This window comes from Pogoniulus pusillus, chromosome 8 (genome assembly GCF_015220805.1).
Source record: "Pogoniulus pusillus isolate bPogPus1 chromosome 8, bPogPus1.pri, whole genome shotgun sequence".
Classification (NCBI taxonomy): domain Eukaryota; kingdom Metazoa; phylum Chordata; class Aves; order Piciformes; family Lybiidae; genus Pogoniulus; species Pogoniulus pusillus.
In genome coordinates this window covers 4,694,054-4,719,770 of record NC_087271.1, presented here as the reverse complement: position 1 = coordinate 4,719,770, position 25,717 = coordinate 4,694,054, and the positions used below count along the sequence as shown (strand labels likewise).

At 45.1% G+C, this 25,717-nt stretch overlaps 1 protein-coding gene across 2 annotated transcripts in view; it reads left to right on the top strand.

The window, feature by feature from the left end:
- The window catches only part of OLFM3 (olfactomedin 3), a 51,600-nt gene extending 48,579 nt beyond the window's left edge, over positions 1–3,021 (top strand). For both annotated transcript variants that reach the window (XM_064147069.1, XM_064147067.1), the window contains 2 exons: positions 395–501; positions 1,668–3,021. In XM_064147069.1, coding sequence (XP_064003139.1) covers positions 395–501; positions 1,668–2,345 — 785 coding nt within the window. In that variant the 3' untranslated portion in view covers positions 2,346–3,021. The remainder of the gene's footprint in view (positions 1–394; positions 502–1,667) is intronic.
- The last annotated feature ends 22,696 nt before the right edge of the window (positions 3,022–25,717 follow it).

Below are 25,717 nucleotides of genomic sequence, written 5' to 3'. Positions count from 1 at the left end.
CATCTCACCCTGGTCACTGGCAAACAGACATCCACCTGCCCTAGCCTTGCACTGTACACATCAAAGGCGAAAGTGAAGGCGATTCATGTCTCCACTTATTGCATCAGCTCAGAAGACATCTGCATTATTCTTTATGCCCAGAAAATGCCACTCTGCTTTGAAACAGATCAACCCAAAACCACAGACAATTTTTCATTTGTTATGTTTTTACTTATGTCTATTGCTGCTCAATATGGGAAAGTCCAAATGATAAAGACTGCAATCCTTCCCCAGCATCAAAGCCCAAATCCCCTGGAGTTGCCACTTAGTTTAGATCATTTGGTCCTGTGCTTTTATTGATGTCACAAGAGTTGGGCAATTATTTGCACTAATGCATTTGTTTCTCTAATTTCAGCGTGTGGCAAATTGATGAAAATTACAGGCCCCATTACAGTCAAGATATCCGGAACCCGATTTGGAGCCTGGATGACAGATCCATTAGCATCAGAGAAAAACAACCGAGTATGTTAAGACACTTTGTGTCTGGCTGGAGTTTTACTTGTGTTGTTTCTATCTTTTAACAGATATTTGTCCCCTAGGAGGTTGCACTCACCAGCATGCTTCTTCTGCTGCCCTCATTTTCACTGATAAACCTCCCCAGAGAAAAGGCAACCAACAGTGTTTCTGACTACAGCTAGCTAAGCACCATTGTGCCATTTCATTCAACTTTCAGGGATGACCTCCACCTGTCTGAACTAGAGTTATTTTTTTCCTGCTATGTTTAATTAAGCTTGAGTCAGTAAAACCCCAAGTAATTAGCACAAACATCAAGAGTTTTTTCCCAAGAGCGCAACCCATAACGCAGCAGAGTCAGAATTTGCTGTGTTCAGACCATTTGCAATCTCAAACCCAAGTCTGTATCTGCAATAGGGTCTTCAAATTGGCTACACCTTTGAGCAGGTGCCCTCTCTCCACCAAAGGGCTTTTGAAGCCAAAACACTATGTTTCATTTGTGTGAGACCCACAAGGTTAATCTTCTGAACACAGAAAGGAAAAAGCAAAGGTGACATTCAAATGTCAGTAACTAGAGCTCTCCTCTGACTGCTGTGTCCATGTAGCTTTACTGCTGACTCCAGGAATCTCAGTTACCTTTAGGAGAGCAGCAAACTCTGTTCAGCCCCATCTTGCCCTGAGGAAGTTTCTTCTGCCACTCCAAATTGCCAGTGGCTGAATCATAGAATCAACCAGGTTGGAAGACACCTCCAAGATCATCCAGTCCAACCTATCCCCCAGCCCTAGCCAGTCAACTAAACAACAACAACTACCTGAAGGCTGCTCTAGAACATGGGCCCTTGCCTCCACCAGCACCTGTTCCACTCTGGCCCCCTCCCATACAGCCTGCAGCCCTGCAACCTTCTCCCTAGTAGCCTCCCCATTCCCTGCTAACACTGCAGTTAGTAAGAGTCTTCTTGAGAACACACCTCTATAGGTAGGTTTTCTCTGGGAAAGTCGAGAGCTCCTCATGCTTTTGTAGGAGGAATGTGGGCAGGGTTGCACTTTGACAGCCTGTTGCACACCTACAGTCTTTCTTCCTTCTTTGTCTGCAAGGCATCCATCGTGCCATATCATGCTCATGTGCCACAGATTGTGTTCCAGGTGCTTACCCCCAGTGTCCCTTTTCTTTCCAGGTCTGGTACATGGATAGTTACACTAACAATAAGATCGTCCGCGAATACAAATCGATTGCAGACTTTGTCAGTGGGGCAGAATCACGGACATACAACCTTCCATTCAAATGGGCAGGAACCAACCACGTTGTCTACAATGGCTCCCTCTATTTCAACAAGTATCAGAGCAACATCATCATCAAATACAGCTTTGACATGGGGCGGGTGCTCGCCCAACGTAGCCTTGAGTATGCTGGCTTCCACAATGTCTACCCTTACACCTGGGGTGGCTTCTCTGATATTGACCTGATGGCAGATGAAATCGGGCTGTGGGCTGTCTATGCCACCAACCAGAATGCAGGCAACATTGTCATCAGCCAGCTAAACCAGGATACGCTGGAGGTGCTGAAGAGCTGGAGCACAGGCTACCCGAAGAGAAGCGCTGGAGAGTCCTTCATGATCTGCGGCACCTTGTACGTTACTAACTCTCACTTAACAGGAGCCAAGGTCTACTATTCTTATTCCACAAAAACCTCCACTTATGAGTATACAGACATTCCTTTCCATAACCAGTACTTCCATATATCCATGCTTGACTACAATGCAAGAGATAGAGCTCTCTACGCCTGGAATAACGGACATCAAGTCCTGTTTAACGTCACCCTTTTCCATGTCATTAAAACTGAAGATGACACATAATTTTCTTCCCCTCCCCTTCCCCTTCTCTCCCTCCCTCTAAGCAGTGTCATTTGTGATAAACTCTAAACACATCCATCTCAATCAGTTCCTTTTAATTTCTTTTTTCATTAAGGAGAAGCAACATTTTCTGCCATAAAATGCATTTCTAATACAGCTGAGCCTGTCAACAATGACCTGTTGGAATTAAAAGCATCTTAACTCATGATTCTACAAGGTCTGTCAAGACCTTGTCTTGAAAAGCACTAAAGAGAATTTAAGTGGCTAAGGACAGTTTTTAAGAGATTATGATCTGCCTTATTTTAGAGTCAGAGACTAATGGTGGCTTAAATGCATGAATGTCTTTTTCTTACCTCATTTTTGGTTTTAATCTATTGCTCAATATCAGGAAATACTTTGTTAGTGTCGGACACATATTGCACACTGTGTTTTTACTTTGCTTGTTTATTTATTCCAAAAGAAAGAGTTAGCAACTTAATTTACTTGGACATGGAGTATGACTCATTTTGCCATCACCCAACTTCAGATGTGGTGCTGTACAGTATGTTTTTAAACCTCTTGCAGGCATTTTACCAACAGTATGTATTTCTACCATTGTAACCACCATTGTGCAATTGTATCTCTTCACTGATGTGAAAGTAAACTAAGTACTATTTTTTATAAAACATATTGAAGCTTACTTGCAGTCCTGGCTATGGATCAATTGAGAGTGGTAAAACTCGCAGAGAAGGTTCTTCATTTCTGAGAAAGACCAACAGCTGCTCAGGTGCAAGATCCCTGTTCTCAGGCTTGCTTGGCAGACCCTTTCTTATTCACCAACATTTACAGCTCACTGGCAAATTTACAACTCTGAAGTCTCATACCAGTCCCAGCTTTGTAGTTGTTTGCCCTGAACGATTTTTATCTCATCACAGAATGAACGAGGTTGGAAAGGACCTCTTGAGATTATCGAGTCCAACCTATCACCTAACACCTTCTAGTGAGCTAACCCATGGCACCAAGTGCCTCATGCAGCCTCCTTTTAAACACCTCCATGGATATTGGCTTCTCTCCCTCAGTCTCTATTTCCCCTACTCTCTTTCTTTCCACTGTTTTATTTCCTGAGTTCATGCTGAGTGCCAGATCTGAGCTTTAGGCAGGATGAAAAGCAGGCTGCTGCCCACACCTCCAGCCACAGCATGAGCACATCCTGCATTTGAGCTGTTCTATGGCAGTGAGGAGCAATGTTGCAAGTCAAGTTGCCTTCCTTAATCTGCCTGTCTCCTCACTCAAAAGGATGTTGTCTGTTGACAAAGTTCTTCTCCAGGATGAAAGCAATCATGGAGCATATCCAAAGTGAGAGGGTCAAAGATTACCTGATCAGTGTGATCAGCCCCCATGTTGCTCGCCCTTGCTAAAAACAGCCACAACACTGAAGCCAACCTCTTGCTAAGAGGTTTGGGTTTTGCTGGCAACAGCATTGCTACTTATGGTCAAAACTGATGCCTGTATGAAACTGAAAGCTATGTAGCTTGGTAAACTGGACAGTTAGAAATTGGGAGGGGAGCATATTTTACTCAGAAAAAATGAATGAGGAGCTATTCTATGTGGGCATAAATAGAAAGTAACTAAGAAATAGCATAAGACTCTAGTCTAGAACTGGTGTAAGTCTACAACTAGTGTAAGGCAACAACTACCTGAAGGGAGGTTGTAGCCAAGTGGGGCTGGTCTCTTCTCCCAGGCAACCAGCAACAGAACAAGAGGACACAGTCTCAAGTTGTGCTGGGGGAGGTATAGGCTGGATGTTAGGAGGAAGTTCTTCCCAGAGAGTGTCATTTGCCATTGGAATGGGCTGCCCAGGGAGGTGGTGGAATTGTCATCCCTGGAAGTGTTGAAGAAAAGCCTGGATGAAGCATGGTCCAGTTGTTTGGCTAGGGCTGGGTGCTAGGTTGGAGTGGGTGATCTTGGAGGTCTCTTCCAACCTGGCTGACTATGGTACATTGGGCTATCACATCATGCAGAAAGACAAAAGTCTGGAAAACTGGGTGAGCACTGTGTTGCTTGTCAAGTCTGAGGTTCTCTTTAGTCATTGGAACTGGGCCCATAGAAACCCAAGAATATTTATGAAAGTGTTCCTACTTAAGAACAACAACAAAAAATCAAATACATTAAAACTTTGCCAGGTCTATTTTGCAGACATTTGATTTGCTGATGTGTCCAGCATGCCAGCTGAGACCACATTTGCAAGTCTGCTTTAAGATGTAAGCCCATGTGAACAACAAATTATCTTATTTTTCATACTGGCTGCACAATGAGATGATAACTAGGTTTCAAGAACTGAAAAAGGATAAAAACCTACCAAATTACATTACAACATGACCAGAGAAAAGTTACTCTCCTGCTTCCATTTTCCCCTTCCTGCCTAGCTGAAATGAGAGCTGTTGCCCATTACAGTCAGTGGCACAGGACTTGGAAATGCAGACTTCAGCTAAACAGACAGATTAAATCACTTCACTCCCATAACCAGTTTCCCTCTTGCCAAAGGAACTTCCTCTGTGATGTGTGAAAGTGTTGACAAGGACTCATTTATGAAAGGTATGATACAGGACAGCATCTGAACACAAAGAGGGTTCAGACTGTTACCAAAGGCCCATAAACAAATCCTAACCTTTCCCCCACACAGAGTAACTTCACTAACACAGAACTTTTTCACAAGCAGAACATTCTTAGGGGCATCAGCCATTAAGACTGAGAAATGAAACTTCTTCCTACTTTATCATCATAACCTAGACTAATAGACTAATAGATCACTGGACATGAGGATCACTTCATCTGAGGAAAAAAATGGTTACTAGCATATTTCTTGATGAGATTTTCATACTGTGTAATTAGCATGTATCCATTAGTACAAGCTGACAACAGTTCTTGCAGTAGGATTAATCTCACCTGATTTCAATGCAGTTTAGTTAACCATTTAAAGGGTAACAGGCTCCTGTTAGTCAAAGGAGAGAAACAAAGAGGCAGTATTACAGAGTGCTAGAGAGGGGTGCATGAAAGAGGGAGCACAGGCACCTTTGAGGAGAGGCTTGTCCTGCTAGTGAAGGTACTGTGATGAAGCATGGAAGTTACACCTAGATAAATCCCTTCCTTCTACAGTAGTAGCAGTGGGTTCCAATACCTTCAGTGGGTTCCAATACCTTTAAACATGAACTACTCACACAGCCTCAATGCAACAAAACAGACTGAGGCACTATCACCACAGTACCACTGCTGAGAACATCTTTTTCTGCAAGAGTGCCAATCACCTGACTCTTCCAAGTTGGAAATTCCAAACTCATATTCAGGATGCCTCAGCATAAGCAGATTTGTGTCACAAGCTTTGTGAGCAGGCACATGCAGAAAAATCTTCATAGTATAGCAGCAATCTACCTGCACCTCAGCAAGTAAAGTTTTATTCTCACAGTGGAAACATAGACTGTATAGTGATACTATACAGGGACAAAAAGCATCTCCTCAAACATGAGAAGATTGACTGTAGGGCCTATTTAAATGTCTTAAAGAGACCTCCTGCCTCAAGAGAGAAACGTGCAAAAGGACCACAGCATTCCCACACCCAAACTCTCAAATTTCAGAGAGCTGTGCTACCAGCAGAGAGAGACCTATGCAGCTACAAATCTGTCAGAGGAACAGAAGCCTGCCAACCCACCAGCCATGCCTCTCCTGAGGGAGCCTAAGGAACATGATCCATACAGACTGAAAAGCCCATAGCTTTCTCCCTGTAAGCAGGCTATCAATTCCCTACGCCAAAACAGCTAGAACAAACCTCCCCTGAGAAAGCTGCTTGAACAGTAATCATCTTTTATAGTCCCTTCTGGCAATTCTTTCCCTTGAGTAACTACCAAGTCTATTGTTACACACACAGACTGCTTCAGCCTGCCCTGTCTGTCACAGTTTGCTAAGCAAACCGCTGGCAGAGTGACTCAGTGGAGCCTACTGGCACTGTAGTCCCTGCTAGCAAAAGATGTGATTCAGATTGAAACAAATGAAGGGGAAATCTTTGAATGAGACAGAGTGATAGAATATTTTAATCACAGGTTATTTGTAACTAGGAATATTCGTTTCCAGACAAGCCCAAGGACACTGGCTATCATTCAGCTCAGCAGGCTGCTTCCACAGCAAAGGAAGACAGAATCTTTGTTTCAAACCACAACCTGAATGAATTCCTTGCCTGGCAATTTGTCATTGTAAACAATTGCTTAGAGAGGCTAGAGTAGAGATAAACAAACCATTCAAAGCAAATTACTCATCCCGTTAATTGGTTCCTTTTCTTGTTCCAGAACTCCCAGGGAACCTTCTTGATTCAAGCTGATTTTAATACCAGTTAAAACGCTAGTCCAAATGTCAAAACCGTTTGAATGGATGTGTATATTCCTGCAAACCATTCCAGCATTCCCAGCTGCAAATCCAATGCTACCTCCCCAGCATTTGGGCAGCAATGCTGAGCATTTGGGCATCTTTGCCACAAGTGGCCAATGAGGGCTGCAAGCAGTAAGAGTTTTGGAGCAGAGCTACACTTCAGCCCACAATCTCCCTACTTCACTAATTCTGAGGAGAACAACTCTTGTTCCTTGACATTCTGTAACAACTGCATGATTTACTTGGGGCAATTAACAAGGCAAGAATTAGAAAGCAAGTGGCTAATTTTATTTGCAAAAAGCCCTGCCCACAACTATATACAGATTACTTAAGTTTGGGTTCTAATTTGGTCAGGAAAATCTCCACAAGGATGCTTATGGGCAATTCATCCCTTTAGGAGAAACAGAACAAATGGAGAAGTTTAGCCACAAAATGGCTTTGCCTCACTTACAAATAGGTAGCCTGGAGCCCTAAGAAAAGTCTGCTCTACTCACTCTGGTGAGGTAGAAATTTCAAGATAGTCCCTGGCTCCTTTCTGGCAGTGCTGGAACTGCTCAGCTGTTGAGAGGCTTCTAGATCTTCCCAGGATGCTGGGAAAGAGGCAGACAATCTCTGACCTGATCCTGGGTCCTCTTGGCACAGAGGTTTGCAGAAGTGCAGGCAGCATCTCTTGCAGATGTGCAGAAAGCATCATGTTGGTGGCACTTAAATGCCTTCTCCTGGGAAACTTGTGGCACTTAGGTTTCCATGTAGTTCAAGCCCAAAACATCAGGGCTAAGCTGGTCTGAAGCACAAGGCAGAGCAGAACATATTTTCCAAGAGCAGTGAGGCAGAAGCATCACAACTGCTCACAGTTTAGCTCTATTTGTATGACTTGCCCGAGTGCAAAGGCTCCTCCGGCCACAGAGATTCACCAATCAAAATGGCATTTGCAAACCTGACTCTATTAGGTGACCCCAGAGCTTGCTCACCCTTATTTGGGCAAGACACCAACAAGTACCTAAACACCTGTGGGTATTTGTTTATCACTTTGGGAGGAGGCATAATGGCCCAAGCCCTTGCTTCCCCCATTAGCAGAAGGGTGAGGCAAGCCAGGACATCTAATAGGCCTATTAGCCTTTCAGGACACTGCATCCCACCAGAAGCTCACACACAAAGGACTCAGGTGTGCAAAGACCAGCTTCCATGGATCATAGAGTCAAGTCCTGAAACTCACTTTTCCACCAAGAATAGAGACCATCTTATTCCCAAACCAAAAAGCAAAGCTTGGTAATTCTCCCACACAAGACCATAAACATGAGCATCAACATGCAAGCAAAAAAACCTAGCCCTAGAATCACAGAATCATAAAGTTATTTTCCCCACAGAAAACAGATCACTTAGGTTATGCAAATACCATTATTACTGGGATTTCAACTGAGAGACTAGAGACAGAATTAGCCAGCACAAAGTTGGAGAGACTATGAAAAAAAAAAGCTCTTGCTGGGTTCTAAAACATAGACATACTACATTGATGCAGTAGCCATGACTCACAAAACTGGGATGTGCAGAGGTTTTCTCCAAACTGCAATGACAGCATCCACCTGATTATTCCACTGTTATTCTCAAGCAGCACTCTCATAATGTGTGAACTCCTGCAGACTTTCAGTTGCTGTCAACCAGTGCATTTAGTAAGCACTTCAAGACAACTTCTAGTCTTCCACATCTCTTTTTCCTCAGAGGCCTCTCCCCTAAGCAGCAAACATAGAATAGAATCATAGGATCAATCAAGTTGGAAGAGACTTCCAAGATCATCCAGTCCACCCTAGCACCCAGCCCTAGCCAGTCAACTAGACCATGGCACCAAGTGCCTCAGCCAGGCTTTGCTTGAATACCTCCAAGGATGGTGACTCCACCACCTCCCTGGGCAGCCCATTCCAATGCCAATCACTCTCTGGCAACAACTTCCTCCTAACATCCAGCCTATACTTCCTCCAGCACAGCTTGAGACTGTGTCCCCTTGTTCTGTTGCTGGTTGCCTGGCAGAAGAGACCAACCCCCACCTGGCTACAGCCTCCCTTCAGGTAGTTGCAGACAGCAATGAGGTCAGCCCTGACCCTCCTCTTCTGCAGGCTGCACACCCCCAGCTCCCTCAGCCTCTCCTCACAGGGCTGTGCTCCAGGCCCTGCACCAGCTTTGTTGTCCTTCTCTGGACACCTTCCAGTACCTCAACATCTCTCTTCAATTGAGAAGCCCAGAACTGGACACAGCACTCAAGGTGTGACCAGTGCTGAGTACAGGAAAAGAATAACCTCCCTTGTCCTACTGGCCACACTGTTCCTGATGCAGGCCAGGATGCCATTGGCTCTCCTGCCCACCTGGGCACACTGCTGGCTTGTCTTCAGCTACTCTCTACCAGTACCCCCAGGTCCCTTTCAGCCTGGCTGTTCTCCATCCACTGTCCCCAGCCTGTAGTGCTGCTTGGGGTTGTTGTGGCCAAAGCGCAGAACCCTGCACTAGGCCTTGTTAAATCTCATCCCACTGGCCTCTGCCCACCCATCCAGCCATTGTGTCAGACAAGCTGCAAGGGAGATGATCACCAGAGACAAGTCCTTTCTGCAGCTCATTCAAGTCAGCAGGCACTATTCACAAGTGTAGAGCCTGACCACAGATATCAAAACACTCTGGTTCCTCTGAAACCACCCCACGGAAGAAATCCACACTCTGAAAATACAAATCATGTTCACTGATTTTATATCAATAGGAGGTGAACAAAGTTCTCATAAAAGTCTTCTGTGTCTTAACAATTAAGGATATTTGTCACTGAGATGGAGATAAGGAGGAAAACTCAGATTTTCTTTAGAATGAGAAGCTTGTGCTCAACTCACACAGCTTGCCAGCTGAGCAGCAGCACAACCTGCAGCCTTTTTCTCTACTGCTGTAGCCCAAGTGAGACAAACCTCAACCAGAGCCAGCAGCAACTCTCCACAACCAGCTGCATCTTTATGAAGATACTGAAATCTTCCTCATCATTTTACACCATCCCTATCTACCTCACAGCAGAAATTGTGTTCCTGACGTGGTGCTGCTACAGGTAACCAGAGACTCTTCTGACTTTGGTTACCAGAACCTGCTGAGCTACACACACTTACAGCTCTCCACTGAAAGAGTGCCAATGAGTTTCTGAGGGCCTACACACTGCTGCAATTGCTTACAGACAAGTCAAGTATCTTCAAGTACTATCACACTCAGAGGCCCTATGACAAATACAGTCATCTACAGCTTTGTATGCTTTGTATCATTCTTCATTCAAAAGAACTCACAGCACTAAAACTGCACTTACAGTGGCATTAATAAATTCATTTTACTCCACACTAGGTTTGGTTCCATCTCCTTTAGGATGAAAACATTTACTGTTGACCTACTACTAAAGTGGCCACTAATTCCATCTCACAGTGTAAGCTCTAATAAAGACATGTTGAGACAGATCTCAAACTGCACAGGGGATTTATTGCACAGCAAGCTTCATCTGGAGGACTACAGCTATTTTCTCAGACATGTAAAACTTAGCTCTATTCTGCCCATAAGAGTGTCTGCAAGCAGTACTGACTGTATATCATAGTCTGTTCTACAGAAATCATTAAAACAGATTCCAGGTAATTTTCTTCCCTTTTATTTGTTTATTTTTAATGAAATATTTTTGTTCAGATCTGCAACTGTAATTAAATGAGAATCATCCTTCTACAGAGCCTTTTGGATCACAGCCTCAAGGTGGTCTACAGCACTTCCATCCCTGAGAAATTAGGCATCACAGTAATTGAGTGTGCACCCTGTCAAAGGTGCTTTTGCCTACTGAATTAAATCCCAAGGCTGTGTCACAGCACGCAGACAGGCCATTTATTTAGGCTTCACTCATCTGAGTAAAGAGGCTTACTGTCACCTTGCAGGACGCTACAGATTCATGGTCACTCAGGACTGTCACTGCTGGTAACACTTCAGGAAAGGAGTGTCTTTGGCCTGAGCTACACTGGAGAGCTGCTTCGACTCACCATTGCACCTCTAACAGTAGCTCATTCCTGCAGAAAGAGCACATACCACCTGACAGTGCTGCAGCAGCCATCTCCTCAGACAGCAAGGCAATTTACAGGCACTAATTAACACAGTCTCCCTCTCCATCAGGAAAGAAAAGAAATGTCTCCATATATCATTCTCAGACTGAGCAGTTTGGACAGAGAAGAGCTCAGCTTAAACCTAACAGGTTTCTTCGGCTTACCAGGAGTTGGTGTCGGATTCCCAATGTTTCAAAGCCAGTATATCAGTCATTAGCTGTCCTTCAGAAGCAAGCATCTATGCCCAAAAGTTCAACTCCCCCACTCTCACACAGCTTCCTTAATGGAGTTTCCTGTGTAGTTTTCAGCCTAGTCAGGAGACTCTGGCAAGGTGCTCATTTTAACTCAAGCGTTTCAGTCTCGCCGTCACATATTGCAGAGGTGGCTGATTAGCTTATAACTGTAACAGGTTAAACCCTGAGAAAGGGTTAACCTGTCTGTTTCCCTCCACACAGAAGTGTTTCTTCCAGCACAGAAGTGAGGGAAAAGTAACACACAGAAAAGAATCCGGCTTGAGATAAAGAGAGTGAGATAAGGTAAGAGTTACACCAAAATGAGATAGCATAAATGCATAACTACTTTAGCTAATAATGCAATGCACTATTACCTGGGCTTAGCCTATGTGCAGAAAAAGCACAGCCAAATGCAAAACAAAACCCAAAGCAGCATCAGAGAAAACCAGCAGCTACCCAACTCCCACCTTCGCTGCTGCCATCCCCACAGAGCCAGCACCCAAACCTGGAGCCCAAAAGCAGCGACAGGAACAGGAAACCTCTCATGTTGCAACCTGAACTCCAAGCCCCATGACACTTTGCTGCAGCCAGCACACTCATTCCAAGCTGGCAAGAAACAGGATGGCTTCAAATAACAGCAGCAGATTTGAATCCAACCTATGACAATAACCATGGCATGTCTGTCACAGGTAATTGCCTCCAGTTGCTTCTGAGGGAAAAGAGTCACATCTGTAAAGAGTTGCTTTGTTTCCCTTCAAGGAGAAGGAGTTGAAAGGGTGCTGTAGGGGATTGCATTCATGCTGCCTATATTTTGCATCCCTGCAAAGGTCTATCTTTGTACAGACTGACTTACAGTAATTCCAGCCCTGCTAGACTTGACTGGTTTCTCTTGATCATGATGAGGATTACCCAACCCAAGGTGCTTCCACGGTAGGCCAGCATAAGGGATGGGGTATAACCACCTGCACAGCCCTTACCAGAGCTCTGCACTGACCTACAGGGCAAAGCATATGCCTTCAGAATGAATACTGGATACCTATACCTAAACATAATGGAGGTGCTCAAGCCTTGGGACTAGTTCATTTCAGAGCACAAACCTCATCTACAAAAGCAGTTCTGTTCCCCAAGCCAAATGTGAGAAGAAAAGATGACCATTTCACCTGCCTTTAACTCGAGAGCTGAAACAGGATTTGGGAAATTCACAGGCTATATCCTGGCCCTATGCCCAGCAAAGAATTTCACCCTGAAAGACTGAATTATACTCATAGAATAGAATCATAGAATGCTTTAAGTTGGAAGAGACCTCAAAGATCAGCCAGTTCCAACTCTCCGCCACAGGCAGGGACACCTCCCACTGGAACAGGTCACTCAAGGCCTCATCCAACCTGGCCTTAAACACCTCCAGGGAAGGAGCATCCACAACCTCCCTGGGCAACCTGTGCCAGTGTCTCACCACCCTCACTGCAAAGAACCCTTTCCTAACATCTACTTTGAATCTCCCCTCTTCGAATTTAGACCCATTACTCCTTGTCCTGTCATTACAAGACCTTGTCAGTAGTCCCTCCCCAGCCTTCCTGTAGGTCCCCTTCAGATGCTGAAATGCCACTACAAGGTCTCCTCAAAGCCTGCTCTTCTCCAGGCTGAAGAGCCCTAACTCTTGTAGCCTGTCCTCATAGCAGAACTGCTCCAGCCCTCTGAGCATCTTCATGGCTCTCCTCTGGATTCACTCCAACAGTTCTGTGTCCTTCTTGTGTTGAGGGCTCCAGAACTGAACACAGGACTCCAGGTGAGGTCTGATGAGAGCAGAGTAAAGGGGGAGAATCCCCTCCCTTGCCCTGCTGCCCACACTGCTCTTGCTGCAGCCCAGCACACAGTTGCTGTTTGAGCTGCACTCACACTGCAGGCTCCTGTTGAGCTTTTCATCAACCCAGGCTCCCAGGGCCTTTTCCTCTGGGCTGCTCTCAGGATTCCCCAGCCAGCCTGGATCTGTGGCTGGGATTGCACTGTCCCAGGTAGAGCAAATGTGACTATGCTGTTACTCCAATAGTATGGCAACATGATGGTACAGACAGAAAAATGTTCTCATGTACACCAGGGGCCCTACCTGAAAGACAACAAACATTGTAAAATATATTACAACAACTAAAATTATCCCAGTGGGTTGTTTCACAGCACACCCTCTAGCTTAATAGCACTCAATTACAGGTATTCAACAGAACATGCTAAAGAATAACCAATTCAGTTGATGCTATTAGCATTTACTGAATGTCAATATGAGTGACACATTTCTCTGTGATTGTGGAATTGGTTATTTATGTACCATGTAAAAATAGATATTTATGCCATTTAACTGGCTCATCAAAAATCTAGATAATCCTAGAGTGATGAGCATGGAGCATGACTCTTCTCCCAGGCAACCAGCAAGAGAACAAGGAGACACAGTCTCAAGTTGTGCTGGGGGAGGTCTAGGCTGGATGTTAGGAGGAAGTTGTTGGCAGAGAGAGTGATTGGCATTGGAATGGGCTGCCCAGGGTGGTAGTGCAGTTGCCATTCCTGGAGGTGTTAAAGAAAAGCCTGGATGAGGCACTTAGTGCCATGGTCTAATTGACTGGCTGGGGCTGGGTGCTAGGTTGGACTGCATGATCTCAGAGGTCTCTTCCAACCTGGTTGATTCTATGATACAGCTGTGGCACAGAAATCAGCCTATACTGTGCATCAAATGCAGCTAGGTTTATGTTTTCCTTTCCAAGCACAGAACTGATTGTACAGAAAAAATAGAGATAGATGCAGATGTAAATGCAGATACATGATGGTAGCTGAATTCCACATGGTATTTACAAGCCATGCCCAAAGACAATCTAGCATCCCTGGGAAGTGTGCTAGCTAGAAGCAAGCTGGAATGTTTTGGTAAAAGAACTTGATAACAGGCAGTGAAATGAAAACAATTGATGTCAACTTCTCTTACAGTCTCGCTGAGAGCTCTGGGAAGAAGAAGTAAACTTTCTCCATTTTGTTTCTTTCTTCTGCCTTTGCCTTCAGACCTGGTCATATCTCATTAACCTTGCTCCTACTAACCTTGCTCCCTAACCTCTTGGCCGCACCTCTCTTCTTCCTGAGAACTGGGGTAAGGTTGAGAGGGCAAGGGGAGGTGTTGGGGTGGTTTAAAAGCCCCTCCTGGGGACTCAGGTTTCTGGAAGGGGAGTTGTGCTTTTGTATTGTTTATCCTTTGTATATTTCTGTATATAATTGTATATAACTGTATATATTGTAAATAGCTGCTTGTAAATTCTGCTAGCTGTAAATAAATTGCTTCATCTATATTCCCAGGGTCCGTCTGAGTTAGCTGGGGCAAATACAAAGTGTGGGGGGGCGGGTAAGAGCCCAAACCATCACAGGAAGTCAATTATACACTGACTGAAGCATCAGCATCCACAAAATCCAACAACTCACAATGTTGAGAAAAATATCCCTTTGTTAGTCAGACTCCCTGAAAAGGAAATAATTGCTCTACCTGGAACAAAATTTGCCATGCTGTACAGGTGCTGCAGCCTGCCAGAGAGAGTGGGACCTCAGTGCCCTGGCAGCTACAGCCTGGGCAGTGCAAACAGTGAAATATTAATCCTATGGAAAGTGTAAAGCTCTCAGCAAGTGGTTTTGAGAAATTATTATGCCCTTCCTTTGCTCACCTGAATAATCAAAGGAACCTTTTGAATAAAGCCAAGCAAACTGAACAGTGCAGCAAGCTTTGCAAGAAAACAGTCTGTGTAAGTGGATTCTGTCTGACAGAGTAAACCCTGTTAGACTCAACAAGAAGTCCACGCTGGAGTCAGTTTTGGAGAAGTGCAATGTTCTGTGAGACAGGAAAGGTCAGATTAGGTGATGCATTATTCAACAGAGCCCTAAACTCTGACTGCATGAGTCTCTGGCATATATAGATCGAAAGCAATTTTAGGTGTGTTCTTCCACTCAGATTTATAAAGACTGAAGAGACACAGAGCAATGCCTCACAAAACATAAAGAGGTCGACTTTAAAACATTGTCCCATTGATTTCCACTTTCCCAAGCTCATTGAGTTAGTGATATTGAGAGACGTGTTCCTGACAGCTGCTATGAGCTCCATGTTGTGACTTTCTGCTTTTCAGAAGCAGGAAGCAATTAGCAATGGCTACTTGAGTTTCCTTTTGGTAACATGTACAAGACTCAAGCATTTAATCATTTATCATCAATTTGCTCTTAACACAAAAACCATTATCTTTGAGGTTTCATTGGATAATTTACTTGCAGACTGATTTCTGCTTCATCAGTGATTGCTAACAGACTTGGCACTAATCAAGACTGCAACCACAAGCTTCTACAGTGAGGAAAGTTTTACATTTCCTATTCAGTACTAAAAAATTCAGTTTAAGACCTTTCCATGTTTCTCTGTTTGACCTGATACAAGTGTTTGTGGGGCATGCTGTAAACCTGATAAATGTTTAAAAGTGTTGTTGTTTTTTTTTTAAGGGATTTAGACAACTAGATAAAATATTGCCACAGACTGGGAAAAATAGCCAAAAGTGTCTCATCAGGTAGAATAATGCAATAGTCGCTGACTTGGGTTAGAAATTAAGTTAAACATGCCAACAAAATCACATAGAATCAACTAGGTTGGAAGAGACCTCCAAGATCATCCAGTCCAACCTAGCACCCAGTCCTAGCCAGTCAACTACATCATGGCACTAAGTGCCTCATCCAGGCTTTGCTTCAACACCTCCAGGGATGGTGATTCCACCACCTCCCTGGGCAGCCCATTCCAATGCCAATCACTCTCTCTGCCAACAACTTCCTCCTAACATCCAGCCTATGCTGCCCCCGACACAACTTCAGACTGTGTCCCCTTTTTCTATTGCTGGTTGCCTGGCAGAAGAGACCAACCCCACCTGGCTACAGCCTCCCTTCAGGTAGTTGTAGACAGCAATGAGGTCACCCCTGAGCCTCCTCTTCTCCAGGCTAAAACACCCCCAGCTCCCTCAGCCTCTCCTCACAGGGCTGTGCTCCAGGGCTCTCACCAACCTTGTTACCCTTCTCTGGACACATTCCAGCACCTCAACATCTCTCTTGAACTGAGGAGCCCAGAACTGGACACAGCACTCAAGGTGTGGCCTGACCAGTGCTGAGTACAGGGGAAAATAACCTCCCTTGTCCTACTGGCCACACTGTTCCTGATCCAGGCCAGGATGCCATTGGCTCTCCTGCCCACCTGGGCACACTGCTGCCTCATCTTCAGCTGCCACCTACCAGCACCCCCAGGTCCCTCTCTGCCTGCCTGCTCTCAGCCACTCTGTCCCCAGCCTGTAGTGCTGCTTGGGGTTGTTGTGGCCAAAGTGTAGAACTCTGCACTTGGCCTTGTTAAATCTCATCCCATTGTCCTTTGCCCACCCATCCAGTCTGGCAAGGCCTCTCTGCAGGGCTCTTCTTCCTTCCAACAGATTGACACCCAGCTTGGTGTCATCTGCAAACTTACTGATGCTGGACTCAATCCCCTCATCCAGATCATCAATAAAGATATTGAACAGGACTGGGCCCAGCACTGATCCTTGGGGAACACCACTAGTGACAGCTGCCAACTGGACGTGGCACCATTCTCCACCCCTCTCTGGGCCCAGCCTTCTTGACCCACATCAGATTGAATCCGTCCAATGCTCGAGCTGCCAGCTTTGCCAGGAGCTTGTTGTCACAGATGGTGTCAAAGGCTTTGCTGCAGTCCAGGTAGACTACATCCACAGCCTGCCCCACATTCACCAGGTGGGTAACCCAATCATAAAAGGAGATCAGGTTGGTCAGGCAGGACCTGCCCTTCCTAAAGCTGTGCTGGCTGCGCCTCATTCCTTGGCCATCCCACAGGTGCTCATTGTACCTCTCCTTTCTCTTCATGTCTGAAGATACAACAGTAGTCCTTTGAGAGCATTTCCTTTGTTCAGCATCCAGATTGGTATATTAAAACTCCACAGACAGAAACATTTCTAAGAGAATACACAAAGACACAAGCCTCACCCTTCTAGCTATTTCTGAGTTCCCTTCTTTCTAAAGTAACTGGGAAAAAAGCCTGAAAGAGATTACCTTTCAAAGTCTTTTGCACCATTATGTGGAATGTAATTTAACAGATAGCTATGACTTATCGTAAAACCTCCATATAAAAACTCACTTTTAAAGTGTTTTCTGGATCAGTAAACCATCTTCAAGAATCTCCAAGCATGTAGTAAGTAACCAGTTGTTATTGTCTTAAGAACTTAGTTGACAGACATAGCTTGTACTGCATTGATATTCAAGCACTTCTTCCCTTCTTTCAGTTTCCCAGAACCCATCCATCAGTATCATTTCCAACAATAGTGTCTGAGATGCTGTCCTAGCATTCAGCTATCATTTCCAGAGGTATGAAATGGGGTTTCTCAGACTAATAATTCATTGCAGAAGCTGAAGTTACAGTTGCTAGACCATATCAGCTGTGCTGTTCACAACCACTGAGGCCTCTTTTTTTCCCCTCAGGGTGGGGGGTGTGATAAGATGGAGTACCAGCTTCACAGCTTCCTTGTGGTAGTATAAACCTATACAACTGGCCAGTTTTACAGCTAAGTTTTTATCTCTGTTGGCACATAAGAGTGCAGCAGCTGTGTCAATTCTGCAACTGATGGAAAGTGGAAGGACATTCCCTGGATCACCGCTGCTAACACATCACATGCAGGAGGCTCAAACTGTATGAGGATGAGTGCCTGTTAGCTGATGATTACTTCATTGCTCTTTATCACTGACCAGTTGTGGGTAATTTCATTCTCCTTTACTGGGACTGTACCAAGCACAGATTCAAAGACTGCATTAAATGCAGTCAGCAACAAGAGAGAACAGATACTTCAAAGCCTTCAAAGAAAAAAACTGGCATTTCATCTTCATTAATTTAGTTTACAGCTTCTATAAAGCTTTCTCTGCCTGAGAGATGGATCTCTATTTTGTACTCATTTAAGCATCTGAATGCTAATAAAAATATCTTTGCAAATGAAAATTCCCACTGGAATTTGCATATTAAGTTAAGCCTTTCTACAGAGAATATTATTCAATCCCACTAAATCCTATTTCCATTCAGTCATCAGCAGCTCTGTGCATAGATAGGAAGAATGCTAGAAGGGATTATGCTTGTGAAAGTACTACCAGAGATCATTCTTGGCTCATTCTTTAGCAACAAAATAGCAATTACTCTTAAAATGTTTGTTTTCACCTCCCTAAATCAAGAGCTTACTGACAACACTGGATGAGGCACTTAGTGCCATAGTCTACTTAGAATCATAGAATCAACCAGTCTGGAAGAGACCTCCAATATTGTTTAGTCCAACCTAGCACCCAGCCCTAGCCAATCAACTAAACCATGGCACTAAATGCCTCATCCAGGCTTTTCTTGAACACCTCCAGGGACAGCGACTCCACCACCTCCCTGGGCAGCCCATTCCAATGCCAATCACTCTCTCTGACAACAACTTCCTCCTAACATTCAGCTTTTATCTCTCCCAGCACAACTTGAGACTGTGTCCCCTTGTTCTGTTGCTGGTTGCCTAGGAGAAGAGACCAACCCCCACCTGGCTACAGCCTCCCTTCAGGTGGTTGCAGACAGCAACAAGGTCTGCCCTGAGCCTCCTCTTCTCCAGGCTAAACACCCTCAGCTCCCTCAGCCTCTCCTCACTTGATTGGACAAGGCTGGGCAATAGGTTGGACTGGATGAGCTTGGAGGTCTCTCCCAACATGGTTGATTCTATGAACACTATTTTAAATCACAGAACTACTTTTAAGGACTTCAACAAGACCAAATCATGAGAAAAACTCCTAGATATTGACACTTTTCCTACTGTAACTTGCTGTGTTATTAGCATCATGGTCAGCAATACAGAATGAGGGACTGTGTCAGATCTGGCTGTTGTGGAGGCAGGGAATTAATGTGGGTGAGTCAGGAATTATAAAAACAGAATTTTCTTCTTTTCCTGGAACCCCACCCCCAAATTATACACAAAAATTCGTTTAGTTTAGTGACAGATTCAGTTTGCTCAGGAATTTCTTCCCAAAAAAAGGATATTATAGATAAATTTAGATATTTAGGAGGTCAGGCAATGGAAAAGGCTAAGCTATAAACACAGCTTCACCCCCACTATCCATCAGGCTGAGCAGAAGATTAAGGGAACAGCAAGTCTTACTCACAGAGGTGAGATAGACATTTGGCAGTGATGCCTTGCTGGATTCCTCTGCAGAAGCAGCCTTCTGCAGGCCATATCCAGTAGTAGAGATGCACACAGCAGAAGCCCTTAGGTGAGTGGCAGAGCTGCCAAACTCGGAAAGGTCTCGAGTGCTCCTTCCCGAGTGGGATGGTTGTGGAACAATGCTGCCTTCACAACGGCAGGGGAGAGCCAAAACTGCTAGGGTTCCCAGTATGGCTGGCAGCCAGGAAGTTGCCTGCTGATATGGTCTGAGAGAGGGTGGTCCAGATGCCACCAGTGACTCTCAGGGGACCCCAGGGCTTTCCAAGCCTACAAGCTTGCACAAAAGGGTACAAAAGTGGGGAGAACCATCCAAAAGCAGGGACAGGGTGAAACCAAGAGCTGTACAAAAAGGTAGGAGCCATCCAAAAGCAAGGATGGTCCAGTGACAGCAGGAACCTGTCTGCAGTAGCAGGGGACTCTCAAGACAGGAACTCTCAAGGTGGGAACCCTTGCTTCATTTATCCTTTTTCTAGCCAAAGTGTCCATTTACCATTTACACTGGGTGTGAAAACCCAGCCAACCACCAGCCCAGTTCCAGCATGTGCTTCCACACGGGCCAGCCCACGAGCAGAAAGGCAGCTTTTGCTGCTCCCCTTCAAGCCCACAGGGCGGGGGGTGGAGAAGCAGTTTTCACACCTTCTTCTCCCATTCAAACCCACGGAGTGGGAGGGAGAAGAAAGGAATTTGGGGCACCCCTGGACATTGGCCTAAAATAATCTGACCATTGATAGAAAACAAAAGATGTCAATAAGCAGATGAAAGAGGTATGAAAAGAACTCATTTGGGGGATATTTTTGCTAGCATCTCTGAACTTATCCAGCAGGGAGAGATTTCTTCTGAAATGCTTTTTCAAAAGGAGAAGAAAGCAGATCTAAGCCAGGGAGTATTCCAGTCACTTTAAAACAAACCCAGGTCAAACACAAAAGACACTTGGACCCCAAAGAATCTTGCACACAGATTTAACTTGTGCTATACTTCTGAATGATATCTTGCTTCTGAACCACTAGTAGAAGCTGGCATATTTCACTTTGTGTAAGTAAGAGGAGAGATTTGTTTTGCCATTGGGAATGAAAGGGAGCTCTTAGTCTTATGAAGAATGTTGCTCACCCAACATTTGCATTGCTTGGCAGCAATCAGATGCAATGCAAACAACATACTGAGCATCGCACAGAAACTGGGAGATGCACATTGATAAGCAACAGGGAGCTGCTTCCTACTGCAGAAGTCACTGATGAGTGTCCACAAGCATTCTTCCATCAAGGCAAGAGGAAGAGTCCATTCCTGGATTACCAGCAACAAACTGTCAGCATGCCTTCTTACAACCCATCTATCTGCACTTTCTTCCAAGAGGTCTTAGCCCACTCGTGTCATTTGCATGCTCCTGAACGGACCAGACATGATTAACTCACCCTGTGACTCTGCTCCTCAACATTCAAACTTGGTGACAGCTCACACCAAAGGGAAGTTAAGGCCTCAAGTGGCCTGCATCAGGAACAGTGTGGCCAGTAGGACAAGGGAGGTTATTCTTCCCTTGTACTCAGCACTGGTCAGGCCACACCTTGAGTGCTGTGTCCAGTTCTGGGCTCCTCAATTCAAGAGAGATGTTGAGGTACTGGAAGGTGTCCAGAGAAGGACAATGAAGCTGGTGAGAGGCCTGGAGCACAGCCCTGTGAGGAGAGGCTGAGGGGGGGGGGTCTGGGGGTGTGCAGCCTGGAGAAGAGGAGGCTCAGGGCAGACCTCATTGCTGTCTACAGCTACCTGAAGGGAGACTGTAGCCAGGTGGGGGTTGGTCTCTTCTGCCAGGCAAGCAGCCATTGGCTCTCCTGCCCACCTGGGCACACTGCTGCCTCATGTTCAGCTACTCTCTACCAGTACCTCCAGGTCCCTCTCTGCCTGGCTGCTCTCCAGCCACTCTGTCCCCAGCCTGTAGCACTGCTTGGGGTTGTTGTGGCCAAAGTGCAGAACCCTGCACTTGGCTTTGCTAAATCTCATCCCATTGGCCTCTGCCCATCCATCCAGCCTAGCAAGGTCTCTCTGCAGCATCTTAAGCTGCTCTGCAACAAGCACCAAATGAAGAAGTTGATTGTATCTCTAGAACTTATCAGTCTCTATTACAAGAGATGTATTTTTTAAAGAATCACCTGAAAGGCTTCATGAAATGTTGTGCTTTTTGCTATATCAGCTGACAATGCATCCAACTGTATGCTAATAAGAATTATATCAGAGGAGATTATTTTATGTTGAATAGCCTATGGCTGCCTTAACAACATCTTCAGGGAGATAATTTAAAGAGGTGTTATTCAAAATATTGCACTGATGCATTGCTCCCACACAAATTTCAATCCACACAAGTCAGGTCACTGCCTAACCCCAGGCAGGTTCCCATAGCAACTACAATCACACTACCTTCACATAGGTATTATTATCCTTTCTCAGAAGGTAAGAGAACAGATACTCTGCCAGTCTAAAACTCTGCTGGGACACTGCTTTTACTACATTTGTAACTCTGATTTGTTGTGTGCCACTACACTCTTGAACTTTTAAGGCTATTTTTGAATTCCAGTGCAGAATCTGCTAGGTCCATCTTGCAGAGGCTTGCATTGCCTTTCCAAAGGTAATTTGCATCAAGCTATGGATCTGTATCTCCTCACTTCTTTCCCCATTCATGCTGAGCGTAGTGACAGTGTGATGTGGTGGTTGAGTCCCCATCCCTGGATGTTTTTAAAGGATGCAGAGGTGTGGTGCAGCAGTAGTTTAGCACCAGACTTGGCAGAGCTAGAAAATGGTTGGCCTGGGTGATCTTAGAGGTCTTTTCCAACCAAAATGATTCTGTGGTTTATCTTGAAAGTCAGCAGGCCTAATTCTGACCTCACTAATACCAGGACAAATCAAGACCGAGGTAGTAAAAAGGACAGCAGTACAGTTCTCACTGCAACACCGAAGGGAGTAAGATGAGGTTTGATTCACATAGGTTTCATGAGAGTAAGCTGTTGTTACCTAGTGACAGATAAAACCTTTTCTTTGATACTTGTTGTTTCAACAGTTGCTCTTCTGGAAACGTTAAATTCCTCAGAGGCAAACAACAAAAGGGAAAGAGTAGAAATGTACTTCTAGATGTCTGCTGGTAAAGGCAATTCTTAATAACAGAGCACAAGAGGAATGAAAATATTTGATTTTAAGCACTCCCCAAAACTGCATCCTGCTTATTACAGGCTGCCATAGAAACCTTAACTAAACACACTGGGATTGCTCTTCGGTGCATTCTTTTTTTTCCAGATGCATTCTGAAATCATAGAATGGTTTAGGTTGGAAGGGACCTCAAAGATCATCCAGTTCCAACCTCTCACCATAGGCAGGGACACCTTCCACTAGAACAGGTCACTCAAGACCTCATCCAACCTGGCTTTGAACACTCCCAGGGAAAGAGCAACCACAGCCTCCCTGGGCAACCTGTGCCAGTGTCTCACCACCCTCACTGCAAAGCACCCTTTGCTAACACCTAGTTTCAATCTTCCCTCTTCCAGCTTAAACCCATTACCCCTTGTCCTGCCATTACAAGATTTTGTCAATATCCCCTCCCCAGCCTTCCTGTAGGTCCCCTTCAGATACTGGGAGGCCACTCTAAGGTCTCCTCAAAGCTTTCTCTTCTCCAAGCTGAAGAGCCCCAACAACTCTTGTAGCCTGTCCTCATAGCAGAGCTGCTGCAGCCCTCTGCAGCAGGAGAGCATCTTTGTGGCCTTCCTCTGGACTTGCATTTCCTTCTTGTGCTGGGGACTCCAGAACTGCACACAGTACTCCAGATGGGGTCTGACAAGAGCAGAGTAAAGGGGCAGAATCCCCTCCCTTGCCCTGCTGGCCACACTGCTCTTGCTGCAGCCCAGCACACGGTTGCTGTCTGGGCTGCAAGTGCACATTGCCAGCTCCTGTTGAGCTTTTCATCAACTCAGTCCCCCAGGTCCTTTTCCTCAGGGCTGTTTTCAGCCATTCACCACCTAGCCAGGGATTAACCTTGATGATCTCCAGAGGTCCCTACCCACCCCTATCACTCCATAGTTCTACAAATCACATTTTTTATCAGAGAGGCAGAAAGTATCCACCTCCAAATCCACAGAAGAGATCAAGAAGTTATGCAAGGAAATGTCTTCAGTGGCCCACCTTAAAATAATCCAGTCTCTGAAAAGGGCATGATGGTGATGACTGTGTAACAAGCAGGTTATTAGATGATGGTTCTTTACCCAGAAGCTAGAAGTCAGAATTAAATTTGAGCTGACCCTATATACTTCAGATTCTACATCTATAAATAAACACACACCTCATACTGAATTCTCCTACTGGGGTCCTGTACAGGAGCTCAGCAGCATCTGCCCCTGGAGATGTTCAAAAAAGCCTGGATGAGGCACTTAGTGCCATGGTCTAGTTGACTGCATAGGGCTGGGTGCTAGGTTGGACTGGATGATCTTGGAGGTCTCTTCCAACCTGGCTGATTCTGTGGTGCACAGCCTTCTAGAGGGCTGGCTCAGAGCATGGAGCAGCTCAGCTCCTGCAGACTACTCAGTGGGCCCACACACTGCAGTGCACTTCAGGCAGCCTTGTTTCTGTGGTAAACACTCAAATAACATCCATCAGCCTTTACCTCTGCAGAGGTCTTTCCCAAAGCTTGGCTAGCCTCTGTCATGATAAAACACTCTGAAAACAATGCCTATAGGATACAGTTTCAGGTGGGTTTTGTGGTTTGGATAGCTTTTTGGTTCATTTTGTTTTTAAGTAGTATGAAAAATGTCTTTGAAGTCTAATCAGTTTCTCGTCTTTCTAAGGAGGAGTGAAAAAACACTAGGCTGTCACTAAGGCATATGAAATAGTCTGCTGCCTGCACTTCCCCAGAGCACAGAAATATCCACTCTCCCTTTCTCAGTTCCTCTTTTTGTGCATATGCCAAATGCTGCCACGCAGGCTGCCCAAAGGGAATAGTATATCATCTCTGGAAAGTTGTTAACACAAGGCTGAGCATGTACCATGCCATTATTATGACAGCTTGCTCTAAAACAGAAGAGACAAGCAGAAGGGGAAGGGAGGGAAATGCACAGCTCTTGTTTCTGCTACACATTTACTGTTCATTCCTAAATATTAAGCTTACAGTGATTCCACTTGGAAAAGTTACATTTGAGGACATTTTCCTCCTTTCCTCTTCCACATAACTGCAGTCTTGAAGATGTTGAAGTATTTCATGCTGTGTTTTCATGGTGTTAATCAATTCTTACTCGTGGAGCACTTTTAATATGTGCTTGCAGATCTTCATGAAACACTAATCTCTTTCCTTCAAATCTAAAGTGACCTGATTGCACAGAGGACCCAGGTGAAACAATTGATTAGAGTCATATCTGTGTCACACTTGTCAGAAACCAGATACCAACACCTATTACTGGAAATTCAATTCACCACCATGGGTGCCAGACTTCAGCAGCAGCAGAAGTGAGAGAAGCAGCAAATATATGCATGTGTATTTCCATATGTACTTTTAAATCATTGAAACTATATTCTCACCCTGAAAGGTGGGACTACATCAGTGCTGAGGTATTCTATGGGCCTATGAATCTGCCACTTCCATCAGGACCCATGGGTGCATCTCATTGGGCCTCTTTGCGTGCAGTGGTTGGATCTTCCTTTTCCCTCTCCCCATCTGTGTTTTCTGGAGCTTGAGTAGTACAGAGCTAGAGCCCCTGCCAGTGAATACTGAGACAAAACAGTCTTTGAGCACCTCAGCCTTCTCCAGAGCTGTCATGACCAGGTCTCCATTCTTCTTTTAGAGAGGCCCCACATCTTCCCTAGGTGGCTTTTTGTCCCTAATGTACCTGAAGAAATTCTTCTTGCTCCCTTTTATGTCCCTAGTCAAGTTGAATTCTTACTGTGCTTTTGCTTTTCTAACCTGATCTCTTCTGTGCAGTCATCCCACAGGGCCTGGTCTTGCATCTATTTGTAACAGAAATGTGACTCAACTACCACAGCATAAATCCCTGTAGGAAGGATACTGGTAAAGATTAAGTTCTTGACAGAGAGAGTGACTGGCATTGGAATGGGCTGCCCAAGGAGCTGGTGGAGTCACCATCCCTGGAGGTGAAGAAAAGCCTGGATGAGGCACTTAGTTGAGGTCTAGTTGATTGGACAGGGCTGGGTGCTAGGTTGGACTGGATGATCTTGGAGGTCTCTTCCAACCTGGTTGATTCTATGACTCTGTGTGCTGATGGAGTTCTGCCCCCTAATATGAAGGGCAGAAACCTACACTTGCTTAATACCTGCTTCAGTCGGGTTTGCTCACTGTTTAACTTGGGTTGAGATGATTCTAAGTTTAACACTGCATGTAAAACCATGCAATTCTTGCCCTTCTT